This window comes from Octopus sinensis, linkage group LG14, assembly GCF_006345805.1.
Source record: "Octopus sinensis linkage group LG14, ASM634580v1, whole genome shotgun sequence".
Taxonomy (NCBI): Eukaryota; Metazoa; Mollusca; class Cephalopoda; order Octopoda; family Octopodidae; genus Octopus; species Octopus sinensis.
Genome location: NC_043010.1, coordinates 7,518,744 through 7,533,853, shown reverse-complemented (window position 1 = coordinate 7,533,853; position 15,110 = coordinate 7,518,744). Strand labels below are relative to the sequence as shown.

Below are 15,110 nucleotides of genomic sequence, written 5' to 3'. Positions count from 1 at the left end.
TTTGTATATTCTACCCCAGTGTCACTTTGATGGCATGTACTGCTCTCTCACTCAATACTACTACTACTACTACTAATAATAATAATAATAGTGGTAGTGTTGGTGATAATGATGATAATGACATCAGTGATGATAATAATGACAGTGATAGCAGTGGGAGCAGAAATGATGACAGTGATAACAACAATGATGACAGTACATCCAATGTCATTTCTGTCAAGCAGATCTATGATCAAGGCTGTCCCAGTTGTTTCCACCCTAATGGTTTTTAATTTTTTAAGCAAAGTGTAATTAATGCTATGTTGTCTGATGTATCATTTTACAGTCGTTTTTAAGATGGCCAAGTATCATAGTAGGGAAATTTTACTTTATATTTCGAAATAATTCTTTTATCTTCCTTTATCTTTTACTTGTTTCAATCACTGGCCATGCTGGGACTCCACCTTGAACAAATCGAACCCAGGGCTTATATTTTTAAGTCTGACGCTTATTTAATTAGTTTCTTTTGCCAAACTGTTAAGTTATCAGGATGTAAACAAACTAATACTGGTTCTCAACCAGTGATCACACACACACACACACACCACACACACACACACACACACACACACATACACATGCACACATATATTTACAATGAGCTTCCACACAGTTTCCATCTACTAAACTCACTCAGAAGGCTTTGGTCGACCCGGGGCTAGACTGGATTATATTTTTCTCACAGTGCTATGCAGTGGGATTGAACATGAAACTACATAGTTACAAAGTGAGTCTCTTAACCACATAACCATATTTACACAGAGAATCTTTCATTAGCTCAAAATGTATATTGAAATGCATTCTGAATCAAATCTTCTTCGACACTAACCATGACTCTAGAACATCTATCAAGCTCAACTCAAATTTAATCTAAGTTGAACTCTAGGTTTCACTAAAATGATGCTGATGCGCTCCAAAGAGAAAAGAAAGAAAGAAAGGATTGTATTTTAAAAATGGTTATGAATACAAATAATACTATTGCTAAGAAATATTTTATTATGTTTTTCATATCTTGGATTATATTTTAATGATATTCTTGATATTATAATGATATTCTTGATATTTTCCATAAGGAGACAGCAAACCCAATTTCTTTAATTAAATTCTCAGTTGGAAGTTGGAATTCAGCTAATTTCTTTCTTTCTTTCTTTCTTTTACTATTTTTGCTGTTATTTGTTTTTTTGTTTTGCACTTTTGTAGTTAAAATATTTATCAATGCATTCATGTTCAAATTAAACTTTCTATCTAGTTGAATTCAAGTGGAATTAAACTTATGTGTCTGGCGTCTCTTCAAATATAAAGCTGTCTTTCCATGTAACATTGCTTTAGTTACTTTGGCTGAACATAATTGATGTGGAATAAGCTGTGATAACAGTTCAGGAGATATAGAATATAGAAAGTTCTAATTCTATTCACTTTGACTATACTGTGTCAGCATAGTAAATGGATATGAAAAGTATTTTTATGTTCCTTTCTAGTAATATTTACCAAGAGATAAAATTAAGATGCATAAAGTGGTAGTTTTACATTTAGGTTGTATCTATCCACACTTTTAACTGTCTCTGTGTATATGTGTGTAATATCTATGCGTATGTATTTCATGCTTTATTGCATATGTGTGTTGTGTGTGTACGTGTGTGTTTGCATATGTGTTCTGCAAATGTGCTTTGTATAGCAAAATAAAATTGCGTATGTTTACAAAACCGTTCTGGAGTGTAAGAAGAGGTGGTAGTTCATGGTTAATATAAAGCGGTGAGCTGGCAGAAACGTTAGCGCGCCGGGCGAAATGCGTAGCCGTATTCGTCTGCCATTACGTTGTGAGTTCAAATTCCGCCGAGGTCGACTTTACCTTTCATCCTTTCGGGGTCGATAAATTAAGTACCAGTTACGCACTGGAGTCGATGTAATCGACTTAATACCTATATCTGTCCTTGTTTGTCCGCTCTGTGTTTAGCCCCTTGTGGGTAATAAAGAAATAGGTAGTTCATGGTTAATTGGTGAAGAGAATGAACAAGGTGAAATATATTCTGTTTAGAATATAAGTGAAAATGTCTTGTGGCATTAATTTCTGGCCCCCTTCGTTCTATGTTCAAATTCTGCCATGGTTAGCTTTGTCTTCTATCCTTCCAGGTCAAATAAAATCCAAGTATCAGTCAAATACTGGAGTTGATTCAATTGATACTCAATTATCTTCAAGTCTCCCAGATATCTCCAAATTGGCTGAGAATCCTCAGATGAATCTTGGAAGAGTTTTTGAGGATTCTTTTAAGGTGGATGGGAGTATAAACCCCCAACAGCCACAATTTTCTTAAAGAGTAATGACCCCGAATATTCTTAGTTTTGAAAGACATAATGATGGACCAGTATAATTGTGCCCAGTTAGATGCAAGTTAACAAGAAACTTTTTCCTTCATGCTGAAATGCTTTTTAGGATGGTTTGCTCAGGGATAAAATTTCTCGTATCATAAAATATAAATATTACAGAGATGTACTTGCATAGCGCGTAACTTTATCTGAGATCGTGTGCTGGAACGAAAATAATTGCAGTGTGGAAGGTGTTTATAAGCCATTTAAGAAACACACAAAAGCCGTTCGATTCACTTCAACATTCAAATTTAATTTGTCAAAATATTTTCGTCGCTTTGAGACCGCGACCTGTTCACTGACAAAACTTTGTGCTGCACGAAGTTTTGTCAGTGAACAGGTCACAGTTTCAAAGCGACGAAAATATTTTGACAAATTAAATTTGAATGTTGAAGTGAATCGAACGGCTTTTGTGTGTTTCTTAAATGGCTTATAAACACCTTCCACGCTGCAAAATATTAATAGTTTAATGATTTAATATAATATTTCATAAAACATGTAATAAGGTGTGTAAGAGCCAGAACCATATGTCCACAACTGACCCCCTTATTTCCAGGCATGTCAACTTGAGAGAATTCTTGCATTCTTCAGATTATCTCTTTTCTAAAATGGAGCAGCGCTCGATTGCTATTTGGCAATTATTGCTCATCATCTAAAGGCAAAAATAATTTTTTACATCAAGAATTTATGTTGTATGGTATTTGATATACCATACAGCCCTTTTTAATCTTACCTTATGAAATAGCATGAACTAGGGATTGGCCCCTTAGAAACCGCTAACGCTACTGTTCATGAATTATTATGTAAAATGAAAATACAGTAAATGAATAAGCACAGAAGGCAACACAGCAAACATTAAATTATTATTGAATCTCCTCAGATAAGCATAGACTTTATTGTACATGCTGAAGTAGTAATGAGAGAATCTAGACTATTAATGCTCACAACATAGAATATATTAATACTAACTCAACTATTGTTCTCTCAGCAGAAGGTGTCTATAAGTAATAAATTTCTGTAATTTAAATTTTTAATATTTAAATATACTCTTTTACTCTTTTACTTGTTTCAGTCATTTGACTGTGGCCATGCTGGAGTACCGCCTTTAGTCGAGCAAATCGACCCTGGGACTTATTCTTTGTAAGCCCATACTTATTCTATCGGTCTCTTTTGCTGAACTGCTAAGTGATGGGGATGTAAACACATCAGCATCGGTTGTCAAGCAATGCTAGGGGGACAAACACAGACACACAAACACACACACACATATATATATATATATATATATATACACATATATACTACCAAATCCACTCACAAGGCATTGGTCGGCCCGGGGCTATAGCAGAAGACACTTGCCCAAGATGCCATGCAGTGGGACTGAACCCGGAACCATGTGGTTGGTTAGCAAGCTACTTACCACACAGCCACTCCTGCGCCTAAATATGTTTATTTACACTATAATAGTGTTATCATATGATGAGCACATACTAAAATACTTTCATTTTGAAACTTGATTTACTTTTTATAAAGCTATCTGTGCACTTCAAGAAGACAGAGTTTGTGTTACATTTATATTGCCTTTGTTACTTAAGTGAAAATAGTTATTTAATAACTTCTACATCTGCACAAACTTAAAGTGGTAATTCATTTTCAATTTTGCATTAGTTTCCTCAGTTTCTCAGTTGTACATTCTTATATATTCTTAAAGCTAAAATCTAAAATAATTATCAGTATATTATTCAGTATATATATCTTCTTCTCTTTTAACTTTGAATAATTTTTGTCAAATGAATCAACCCTAGTACATAATTCTTCTTTTAAAACCCGGTACTGATTGTATTGATCTCTTTTGCCAAAGTGCTAAGTTACAGGGATGTAAATAGACTAACACCAGTTGTCAGGCAGTGGAGGGGGACAAACACAGATAAACACACGCACACACATACACATACACACACACACACACACACACATCCATAATTTAAAACCTAAAAATTTATGTATTTTCCTATTTTCATAGAGAATACAAAACCCTAACGAAATTCATTGAAATAAACAGATACACCTAAAAATGGACAGAGTACATTTCTATTCCAAGCAGATACAAAACATAGCTCTGACACATCCTGTATTTAACTTTGGAGTTACATATAATCTGTAGGTATTTATGGAATGCCCTGCCACTTGTGTGATAATTTTATGTGGCAGATGTCTGATTTTCAAAATTTGAAACTGGATCACAATGACTGACAAAACCATTCAAGGTGATGCTCCAGCATAGCCATAGTCCAGTAATTAAAACAAGTAAAATAATGAAAGAATATCCCATCAAAAAGTTTGCTATGAAGACTGTCTCCACAGCATTCGTCACTGCCGACGCATTGATCGGGTTCCTTTGGTGCTTCTACAACGGTGCTTAAGGTGGTTCGGTCGTGTGGCCCGGTGTCCAGAGGGTGAGCTGATTCACGATGTCCTCCTCCCACCTCCACTTCCCAGCTGGCGCAAACGCAGGGGCGGGCAGCTGAAGACCTGAGCAACGATGATAAAGGAGGACCTCTCCAAAATCTCAGGTCCACAGGTGGTCTGTCTATGCAGATGGAACCGTGAATGGCTTGCTATCTCCAGTGACCTTGTACAGGACCATTGAGCGTGGGTCGCTATGGTTCATGATGCCGTCAGGACCAGAGAAGAAGCCGGCTCAACCCGCCCTGGGTGAACGCCGTCACAAGTACCAGTAAGTGAGAATCAAAAAGTTTGGCTGATCACTGCTAGAATGCCTCTAAACATAGATCTGCTCAATCAGAGTAGACAGGAGACACAGGACTAAACAGCCTCAATGACTTAACCTCTAAACTGCACAAATATTTGACGGGATATCATACAGATTAACTTATGAGGACTACCTCACTCCCCTTTTAGAACCAAACTTCTGAGTTCTTTTACAGGGGTTAGAAAAACCGAAGGACCATTGCAATAAGTGTGTGAATCTAAGAAGGGAATGTGTTGAATGAAATCATAATTAACAGATTCTCTTATATATTCTTTTCCTCAAAGCAAAAAACTTTTCCGCACCCCTCAAATGCGGCTGCTGCAACATCTTTGGTCAAATTTCAATGTAGAATTCACTACCATTTTCTTCATTGGAAAGCTACTGACAAACTTATGATATGATTTCTTTCATTAGATAATAATAATAATAATAATAATAATAATAATAATATAATAATAATAATAATGATAATAATGAAGAAATAAAAACACTTATTTTTGCAGTTCTTTTCTCCTTTCAAGGTTTGAATTCTATAATACCATCCATCTTCTCTGCTTCATTTGCTTTCTTTTCTGTTTGTTTGTCTTTTTTTTTTTGTTTTATTTTATTTTATTTTCACTGTACACAGATATGTGTTCAAATGAACACTGGTCTATCTTCTTGTGAAAAAGCTAAAGAAAGAGCAATCTGTGCCCCTTACCATTACAGTGTGATGTCCACAGTATCTTGTGCTGAAGGTGGGTGTGGCTTGAGTGAAGGAAATGCTGCAGTCTACGAAGAAGTTAAAGGTATTTATCACAGCTATATCACTTCCTTCTTTTGTCTTCAATTCCATTAACAAAATCTCATGGCATGCACCATATTAGATACTAGCACACACACACATATACACTGCTTCATAGGCATGTCTTGATAAAAGTATATAATTTATTTTTGCTCATAAATATATGTGTTGCTTGCAAGTTTAAAAAAGCATGGATTTTTGGTGGTGGAGATGGAGATGGTGATGGATAATAAAGATATTGGTGTGTATTGTGTGGCCTTCTCCTAGAGGAATTTCCCTACAGGGCTGGAGAGCTCTGCCTACTCAGGATTTGCCAGAAGGGCATCAAAAGGGGCACTGGACCACCTAGGGACTCCACTCCTTGACTTGCATTCTAGGTTGTCTCTCGGAGGCTTTCCTTTCAAGGCAGTGTGTGCTAATTATTTAGCATAACATGCTAATTGATCCATAGCTGGAACCCTAGCAGGTGCTACTACTTAGGGTCAGAGAAGACCCAGGGATTAATAGTAGCTAAAGGTGGTTCCACACTCCACAGAATCTTGGAACTCCTGAACTCCAGAACTGGGGTCCCACAACCAGATGCAGTTTAAAATCATATCCAGGACAAGATCTATCTGTTTATTTACCTCTCCCCACTCTCACTTTCTCTCTCTACATATACATACATACATTTATATATATGTACATGTATGTATATATATATCACCTTGATCACCTTGAGCAACCAGTCCATCAGGCGTCCATTTGACACCGCTGGTCACTCCTCTCTGGATTGTGCCTTTCTCATCCACGTGATCCCAATCGTCCTCCTGAAATCGTAACTCCACCATCGTGGAGGTCTTCCGGGTGGTCTTTTCCACTCACACGGGTACCACTTGATAACTGCGTGCGTCCACCGATTATCGGTGAGCTGGGCGATGTGTCCAGCCCATCTATACTTGCTGCGTGTATACTCTGCGATGACATCTCTCACGCCGGACTTCTTTCTAATGATCTTGCTACTTATGTGCTCTCTCAAAGAGATACCAAGCATTGACCTTTCCATGGCTCTTTGAGCCGTTACCAGTCTTTGCTCTTCTCTCTTTGTGGTACCACAAAGAGAGGATATATATATATATATATATATATATATACACACACACAAACACATATATATGCTTATATATGCATGTGTGTGTGCATGCATGCATACATATATATGTATGTATTACTCTGTGTGTCTTTGCATGTGTTTGTTCACTGGTTGTAAACAATGGCTTCAGTGATGGTGCTGTTTACTTGCAGTTACCACAATAGCATGTCTGGACTTCTTGTAGACAAAAGACGCTTTCATAGTGTCGTTTCTTGTTCTCCACGTTATAATGTTTGGGTCGTTTGTTATTTGATAGACTGAGAAATTATTTTCCTCAGGATGGAAACAAGTACCATTTGGCATCAGGAAATGCATCCAGCTGTAGAAAACGGTTCCCCCTATCATTGTCTCACCTGACCTGTGGAAGCATGATAAAATAGACATTTGAAACAATTACTCTTTTACTCTTTTACTCTTTTACTTGTTTCAGTCATTTGACTGTGGCCATGCTGGAGCACCGCCTTTAATCGAGCAACTTGACCCCGGGACTTATTCTTTTGTAAGCCCAGTACTTATTCTATTGGTCTCTTTTTGCTGAACCGCTAAGTGACGGGGACGTAAACACACCACCATATACAGACAAACACAGACACACACATATATATACATATATACGACAGGCTTCTTTCAGTTTCCGTCTACCAAATCCACTCACAAGGCATTGGTCGGCCCGGGGCTATAGCAGAAGACACTTGCCCAAGATGCCACGCAGTGGGACTGAACCCGGAACCATGTGGTTGGTTAGCAAGCTACTTACCACACAGCCACTCCTGCGCCTATATATATATATTTCCAAAATATAATCTCGGTTATTCAAAGTGTTTCAGCTTAATAAATTACATATACAAGACACTGCTATATAAAGTAGATTTAGTCTGTACCCAAGAGCTCTTTTAAATTCCATGCAATTTATGAGAAGTGTTACCAAAATAAGGAATGGAATAATTGAATTTCTGTTTTTGTGGTGAGGAAGGGTTGTTGCTTCAGTTAGCAACAAAGATTTTGTTTATTTAAACCGAAAAACATTATTTATAAGGTATGTGGTGGTTTAGCTAGACTTGTGTGCCTCCCAGACCAGCCCTTGTTTTTGCTGCACTCCTGCTCCCTATACAGGTTTTACAGTAGATTGACACAAAAGCGCTGTCCCTATAAAAGCACCACTCAGAGTGGACTACTCCTAAGGCCCTCTCGTTTTAGTTATGCTACTGGAGGTATGCATAAGACTGCTTGATAGTAAGACAGGTACTAAATGTGGGAGGCAGATCTGCAATGCCAGAGAGAGAGAGAGAAAGAGATGAAGCAAGTGTGGTCCGTCAAATATGTATGTAATGTTAACATGCTGAGTAGCAAAGCTCACATAATAAGCTCCAAACGTGGCTGGGTATTAAAAACATCGATATCAGCTGTGGTGTGTGCTGGACGAAACCCCGCACTCCAAACATGGGATTTAAATGGATGATGATGATGTTAAAAAGACAGTTTTTTCCTTATTAGTGATGGCGTTGTTGTTGTTGTTGCTGTTGTTGATGATGATGATGATGATGATGATGATGAGATGATGATGATGATGATGATGATGATGGTGGTGGTGGTGGTGGTGGTGATGATGATGATGATGATGATGATGATGATGATGATGATGATGAGGATGATGATGAGGATGATGATGATGATGATGATGATGATGATGATGATGATGAGGAGGAGGAGGAGGAGGAGGAGGAGGATGGTGACAGTAATGATGATTGATAACTTCTTCTTTGGTTATGAGAGAGAGAGAGAGAGAGAGCTTTGCAACTCTTTTACTGTGAATGTATAAAGAGATTGCATTTGTCTAGAGCAAATGGAGTGAAGATAATTTTAGTATGTTGTAATAGTGTTTTAGAATGTTGATAATAGTGTAAATTGTAGATATTTTGTAGATTACAGAAGACTACAGCAATGGTTTTAGCCTTATCATATGTGTAATACTGTGTGCATGTATGTATATATATATATACAGACATATTTATAAGCAACATATCTATAAGCATGTTGTCTATATATCTGCAAGTGTATGCCTTCATAAATACCTGTTTGCATGTGTTTCAACCCCCTCTTTTTTTCTCTGTGTATGTGTGTATGAGTGTCAGTGAGTGAATATGTGTGTGAGTGTGTGTGTGTGTGTTGTGTGTGTGTGTGTGTGTGTGTGTGTGTGCTTGAGTGTATGTGTATGAATGTGTGCATATGTGTGCATGTGTGTGAGCAGAAAATGTGTACATTTAAGGCAGTGAGCTGGCAGAAACGTTAGCACACCGGGTGAAATGCTTAGTGGTATTTCGTCTGCCGTTACGTTCTGAGTTCAAATTCCACCTAGGTCGACATTGCCTTTCATACTTTTGGGGTCGATAAATTAAGTACCAGTTACGCACTGGAGTCGATATAATCGACTTAATCCCTTTGTTTGTCCTTGTTTGTCCCCTCTATGTTTAGCCCCTTGTGGGTAATAAAGAAATAAGAAAATGTGTACATTAATCATTAATATTCTAAATATGAATTATGCAAGACCTTTTGGATCACTAATACAGGTCGGGAAAAAAAGAAAACTTAAGCCTCTGTAAGATATAACTGTCATACCTATTGCATTCTCAGTGACTGTAATTTTTGATTACACAAAGACTTTGCCATCTTCTATCAAATTAGGGTTATAATGGACACAGTTTGTGTGTCAAATAGCTAGCTTAAGGCGATGGCCTCATGGAGCTAATCAGTGACAGCTTTAGTCTTATATCTATAAGACTGCCATATTAATATGGCAATAACAATTAATTTCCAGTAACGCTGCCGTAATCTCTTTTAGAGAGACTTAGTAATTTTAGTATTTCGGTTATATAAATGTTTTAGTGATATAAGCGTATATCACAAAAACATTCATATCACATGAGTACTACAGATAATTTCATTGGCACTTTACCCTGAGTAGGTGGTATATTCTCACAACTGTATAACAAAGCCTAGTAACACAGCTAAGTTTGATGTTTATGAAAATTATCAACTTCATCAATATGAATAATCCAAAGTCATACACTAATGGATAAGATTTCGAATATAAAAAAATGCAAGACCTTTACAAATACCAATCTAGGATAAACAAATATGGATAAACAAGCAATTCCACAGGACTCACTCAGCACATCTCTGCGAATGCACTGCCAATTGCACCAAGCTTCACTTCCATCATGAACACTGACTTTTTGATACCACGCTGGCCAAGACCGCTTTTAGTTCTGTGGTACAAACTTTCAGTTTTAAAGGGATCTAAATTTAAACCCAATAAAATTTTATTTTTATATTCTTTTACTTGTTTCAGTCGTTTGACTGAGGCCATGCTGGAGCACCACCTTAAAGGGTTTTTTTAGTTGAAGAAATTGACCCCCCAGGGCTTATTCTTTGTAAGCCTAGTACTTATTCTATTGGTTTATTTTGCTGAACCGCTAAGTTACAGGGGATGTAAACACACCAACATTGGTTGTCAAGCGATGGTGGGGGACAAACACAGACATACATACAAATATACACACGCATAAACATATGTACACACATGCATAAATACACACACAAATATATGTATATATATATGTATGTGTGTATATATATATATATATATATATACATATATATACGATGGGCTTCTTTCGTTTTCCATCTATCAAATCCATTCAGAAGGCTTTGGTCTGCCCATGGCTATAGTAGAAGACACACTTGTCCAAGGTGCCACACAGTGGGACTCAACATGGAACATGTGGTTGGGAAGCAAGCTTCTTACTACGCAGTCGTGCCTGTGCCTGTATACAAATACATGTGTGTGTATATATATATATACTAGCAGAGATACCTGGCATTTCCCATGTCACATGGAATTGAAGAATTAGATTTTTTTTTTATGTTTTCTCTAATGAACTGGAATACTGATGATTTGAATTTCATCAAATTGGAGATTAAGAATTTTTATGGGGGCTCTTTCCCTCTGTACACACCCTGACAAAAATTCTAACCATGACATGTTTAGCCAGCCTGACGTGATAGTAGAAGACATTTGTCCAAGGTGGTATGAAGTCTGACTGAACCCAAAACCACATGGTCTGTACTATTCAATGGATCTGTCCAAAATCAATGTAGAGTACAGTATGGTCAGCCATAGGAGGCGCAAGGGCCTAGTGGTTAGGGCAGCGGACTCGCGGTCATAGGATCGCGGTTTCGATTCCCAGACCGGGCGTTGTGAGTGTTTATTGAGCAAAAACACCTAAAACTTCATGAGGCTCCAGCAGGGGATGGTGGTGATCCCTGCTGTACTCTTTCACCACAACTTACTCTCACTCTTACTTCCTGTTTCTGTTGTACCTGTATTTCAAAGGGCCGGCCTTGTCACTCTCTGTGTCACGCTGAATATCCCCGAGAACTACGTTAAGGGTACACGTGTCTGTGGAGTGCTCAGCCACTTACACGTTAATTTCACGAGCAGGCTGTTCCGTTGATTCAGATCAACCGGAACCCTCATCGTCGTAACCGACGGAGTGCTTCCAAAAGAAAAATTGGTCAGCCATCACTTACAAGCGTGTATAGCTTTGTAACATGTACCTCACTTTCATTAAATGGTTTTTTAGGGATTATGTAGTCACAAGCATATGTGGACTCCCTCTTGGCTCTCCCAAATTTGAGGCAGTGGAACAGCTAAGATGTCACAGCTATAAATGAAAGAGAGAGACTGAGCTGTATCAGCATCTCGTTGGCATTTATTACTGTCAAGTTGACTGGAGTAGCATGAAATGAAGTATCTTGCTCAAGGTTACAATGTGTTACCTGATCCAGGAATTGAACTTGTGATGTTCTGATTTTGAGCCAAACAACATCGTTATCACTGGTCCATATGGCCTTTTTGGTGACAAAATGAAATTCAAGAGAAATTTGGCTGCTATGTCTAACAGGTTAAGCTATTGTAAAGACTTCATCAGTGGTTCATTGCATTTCATGCTATTGCCAGTGCTTTTAAGTTAGTGTGTGTGTGTGTGTGTGTTTACCAGTAGTTAATAAACATATCTGCAAAAATAATGATTTCCAATTCATGTAACTATAAATGCATACCTGAAATTGTGTAGGCTTTCATGTTTTTACAAATTCGAGAAAGAATTCGACCTTTAGTATGTTGCATTCTATGCTTCTAGTTTCTCTGAATTTTTAGCGTTTGAGACGTTCTAAAATCATATCGAAATTTTTTAACATATATTTTTGCAGGAGTGTCTCTGGGGAATATGTAAACGTATTTTCTCATAAATGTCTGTGTGATAAAATATTTTTAATACCCGAAACCATTAGAATTATTTACATAATTTTTGTTTTGCTTGTGATCCTGCCTGAACAAAAATACCATATGTACACAATCAAGTCCCTCAGTAAAGAAGGCAAAATATCCTAGACTCAGTTGAATGAACATTCTTCTCCCTAAGAAAAGTACAAAGGTCATTTGGTTTAAATCTTGTGAACTTGAACTCATAATAGAGTTTATAAATATAATTTATAAAAAAAAAAATTCTATTTAAAGAAATTTTATACAACTTCACTTCTAAACATTGAATGCATTTAGAATGGAACTATTTAAATCATCATAAGGAATATGAGGCAGTTACAAGAAGCCATTATTTTGTAACTTAGTTCTTTCCAATGTTCATAAAGCATTTTAAGAAATGAATGGACTAAAATTAATCTTAATTATCAATCTTATACACAATTTCAAACAGATTATGGATTTTGTTTGGGAACTTATAACTCAAGATCCCTTAAGTTTCTTTTCCAATCAAAGGGCTTACTGTGTGTATAACATACCTTTCATGTATTGCATATCAAAGATTGGATATTGACTTATCATTAATAATCCATGAAATATCATTTCTTTTAATTTTTTTATTTTAATTCTAAAGAAGTTCATTGTTATATTCTTAATATATAACTGGAGCTTACTCTTTTAATTTTCATTATTTCTCAGTTAACCTTTTGTTTCAATATCTGCTTGCCTGGAAGCTGAGGTTATTGACTTCCATTTTAATTTATTTAAAACAATGATATTTTTATTTAATTATTTATTGTATTTTTATTGTAAAATTTATTTGCTGCTGGTTTTTGCTTTTTTTTTTCTCCTTTTGCTATTCAGTGTTTAAAGCTACCTTTCTTTTCCCAAATTTAAACTTGGTTCTTCTTTTTCTTCTCATCTTTGCTTTTCTTCAGGCGCTAAGATTTGCCAGCCAGAGCTGCTTCCGACTACAGGTAGGAGGTCTTTAAAACAAACACTCACTAGGGCAAAGAATACTAGTGGTGGCACTACCAGAACTTCCTACAAATATAAAATGGGTCAAAATTCTCATTGCAATGATATTATTGATTTGAAATCATCTCAAGTCTGTAGTAATGACACTAACACAAAACTACAGATATGGAATCTACCAACAAGAAACAGTTTTACATCATATTCCAAACCACTACCTGCTGTACCAATTCACCATATTCCTAAATCTTAATGTAGGTACTTTCCCGCAGAGTGTTGGTTAACTTTAAAATAGCAAATCAAACAGTGACTGCCAAAGTGAAAGGAAAAAGAGTGTAAAAATAAAAAAAGGTAATTTTTCATATAGGAAATCAATCTTAAAATGAAACATACTTGATATTACATTCATACACGGAGAGCAAAATTCATCTATGTGACACATGGTGATTGCCAAAGCATTTTTTCATTTATAAATTCCCCACTCCCTATGTTAAAAATACAACATAAAATGCAGACAATATTCTTGAATCAATAACATAATTTTAAAGTGCTACATCATAATATTTCTTTGAAAAATTGGAAATAAGATTGTTCAAATAATTACTATTTAGCAGTTTGTTTTTAATTTGATTTTGATTCTTAAAGATTGCTAAAAGTCAACTTATTAAAATATAGAGTTAAAGTTAAAAGAATGTTTTGGTTGATTTGGTAAAAAATATAAATAAAAAAATGTATCTGTTTGAAATTTAAAATATTTTTATTAAATTGCTTACGAGGAAGGGCTAACTATAATTTTAAATACTAGGTTAAGAAGCATAGCAAGAAACATAATTATTTTCTTAATTCTATCTCAATATTACAACACCATAGTGAAAAGGGGCTCTACATGATTTTTCTCAAAATAATTCAACACAATAAAACATGACAGTTTGGTAATACCTTACCAAACTGTCATATTTTATAATATATCTTAAAAGAATGACATTTGATAAGCTTACCATCAATGCATAGCTTGCTTTGAATTTCCAACCATTACCGATATTACAGGGATAAAACCAGATATAAAACTGAACTAAAAACAAAACAATGACTATTCTTTAATGTGAAAATTCTTCAATGTTATATTACAATAGATGTTATTGCTGTCTTTTTTCTTCTTTTGCTTTCCTGGATTTTTATTTTCATATGACTGATATTCAAATTGAATATATTCTGTGATTGTATTTTTTTTTTCTCTAAATTTGATTTAATGTTGCCATTCTTTTGATATCATTTACCAAACTACTCTTACTTCTGTTTGCATAACATCATTTCTAGATACTGAATTTCTCTGTAGTTTATTTTGAGAAACAAATTTTTAGGAAATTGCAAACCTTTCATTTTTTTTACTTTGTACATACCAAATTCTTTTTGAAGCAAATATTATTGTATGTATATTTCTGTTTACAGATATCTAATTTATTTTCTATTAAAACTTGTCATCGACTAACACAGTTTTCTATGGAATTTTTCAGTATATAAAACGTACAATATTTTCTATCTCTTTAACAAAACAAATCTCATTTTCCTCTATACTCGTTATGAAACTGGGGAGCACATAATTATTTTTTAGGCTTATAACAATGTGACGTACATTCATATTGCTTCTATTTAGATTAATTACTATATATCATTAATTGATTATACATGATTTTTTTTATTTAAGAGTAATGTAATTAATTAG

The 15,110-nt window shown here is 35.6% G+C and overlaps 1 protein-coding gene across 3 annotated transcripts in view; it reads left to right on the top strand.

Annotated features, from left to right (window-relative positions):
- LOC115218740 (protocadherin gamma-A11-like) overlaps nt 1-14,876 on the top strand; it is a 335,456-nt gene extending 320,580 nt beyond the window's left edge. For 2 of the 3 annotated variants that reach the window (XM_029788633.2, XM_029788632.2), the window contains exons 3-4: nt 5,805-5,964; nt 13,351-14,876. In XM_029788633.2, the coding sequence (XP_029644493.1) occupies nt 5,805-5,964; nt 13,351-13,640 (450 nt within the window). In that variant the 3' untranslated portion in view covers nt 13,641-14,876. The remainder of the gene's footprint in view (nt 1-5,804; nt 5,965-13,350) is intronic. The other variant, XR_005001775.1, reaches the window with a different exon arrangement.
- Nucleotides 14,877-15,110: the final 234 nt, after the last annotated feature.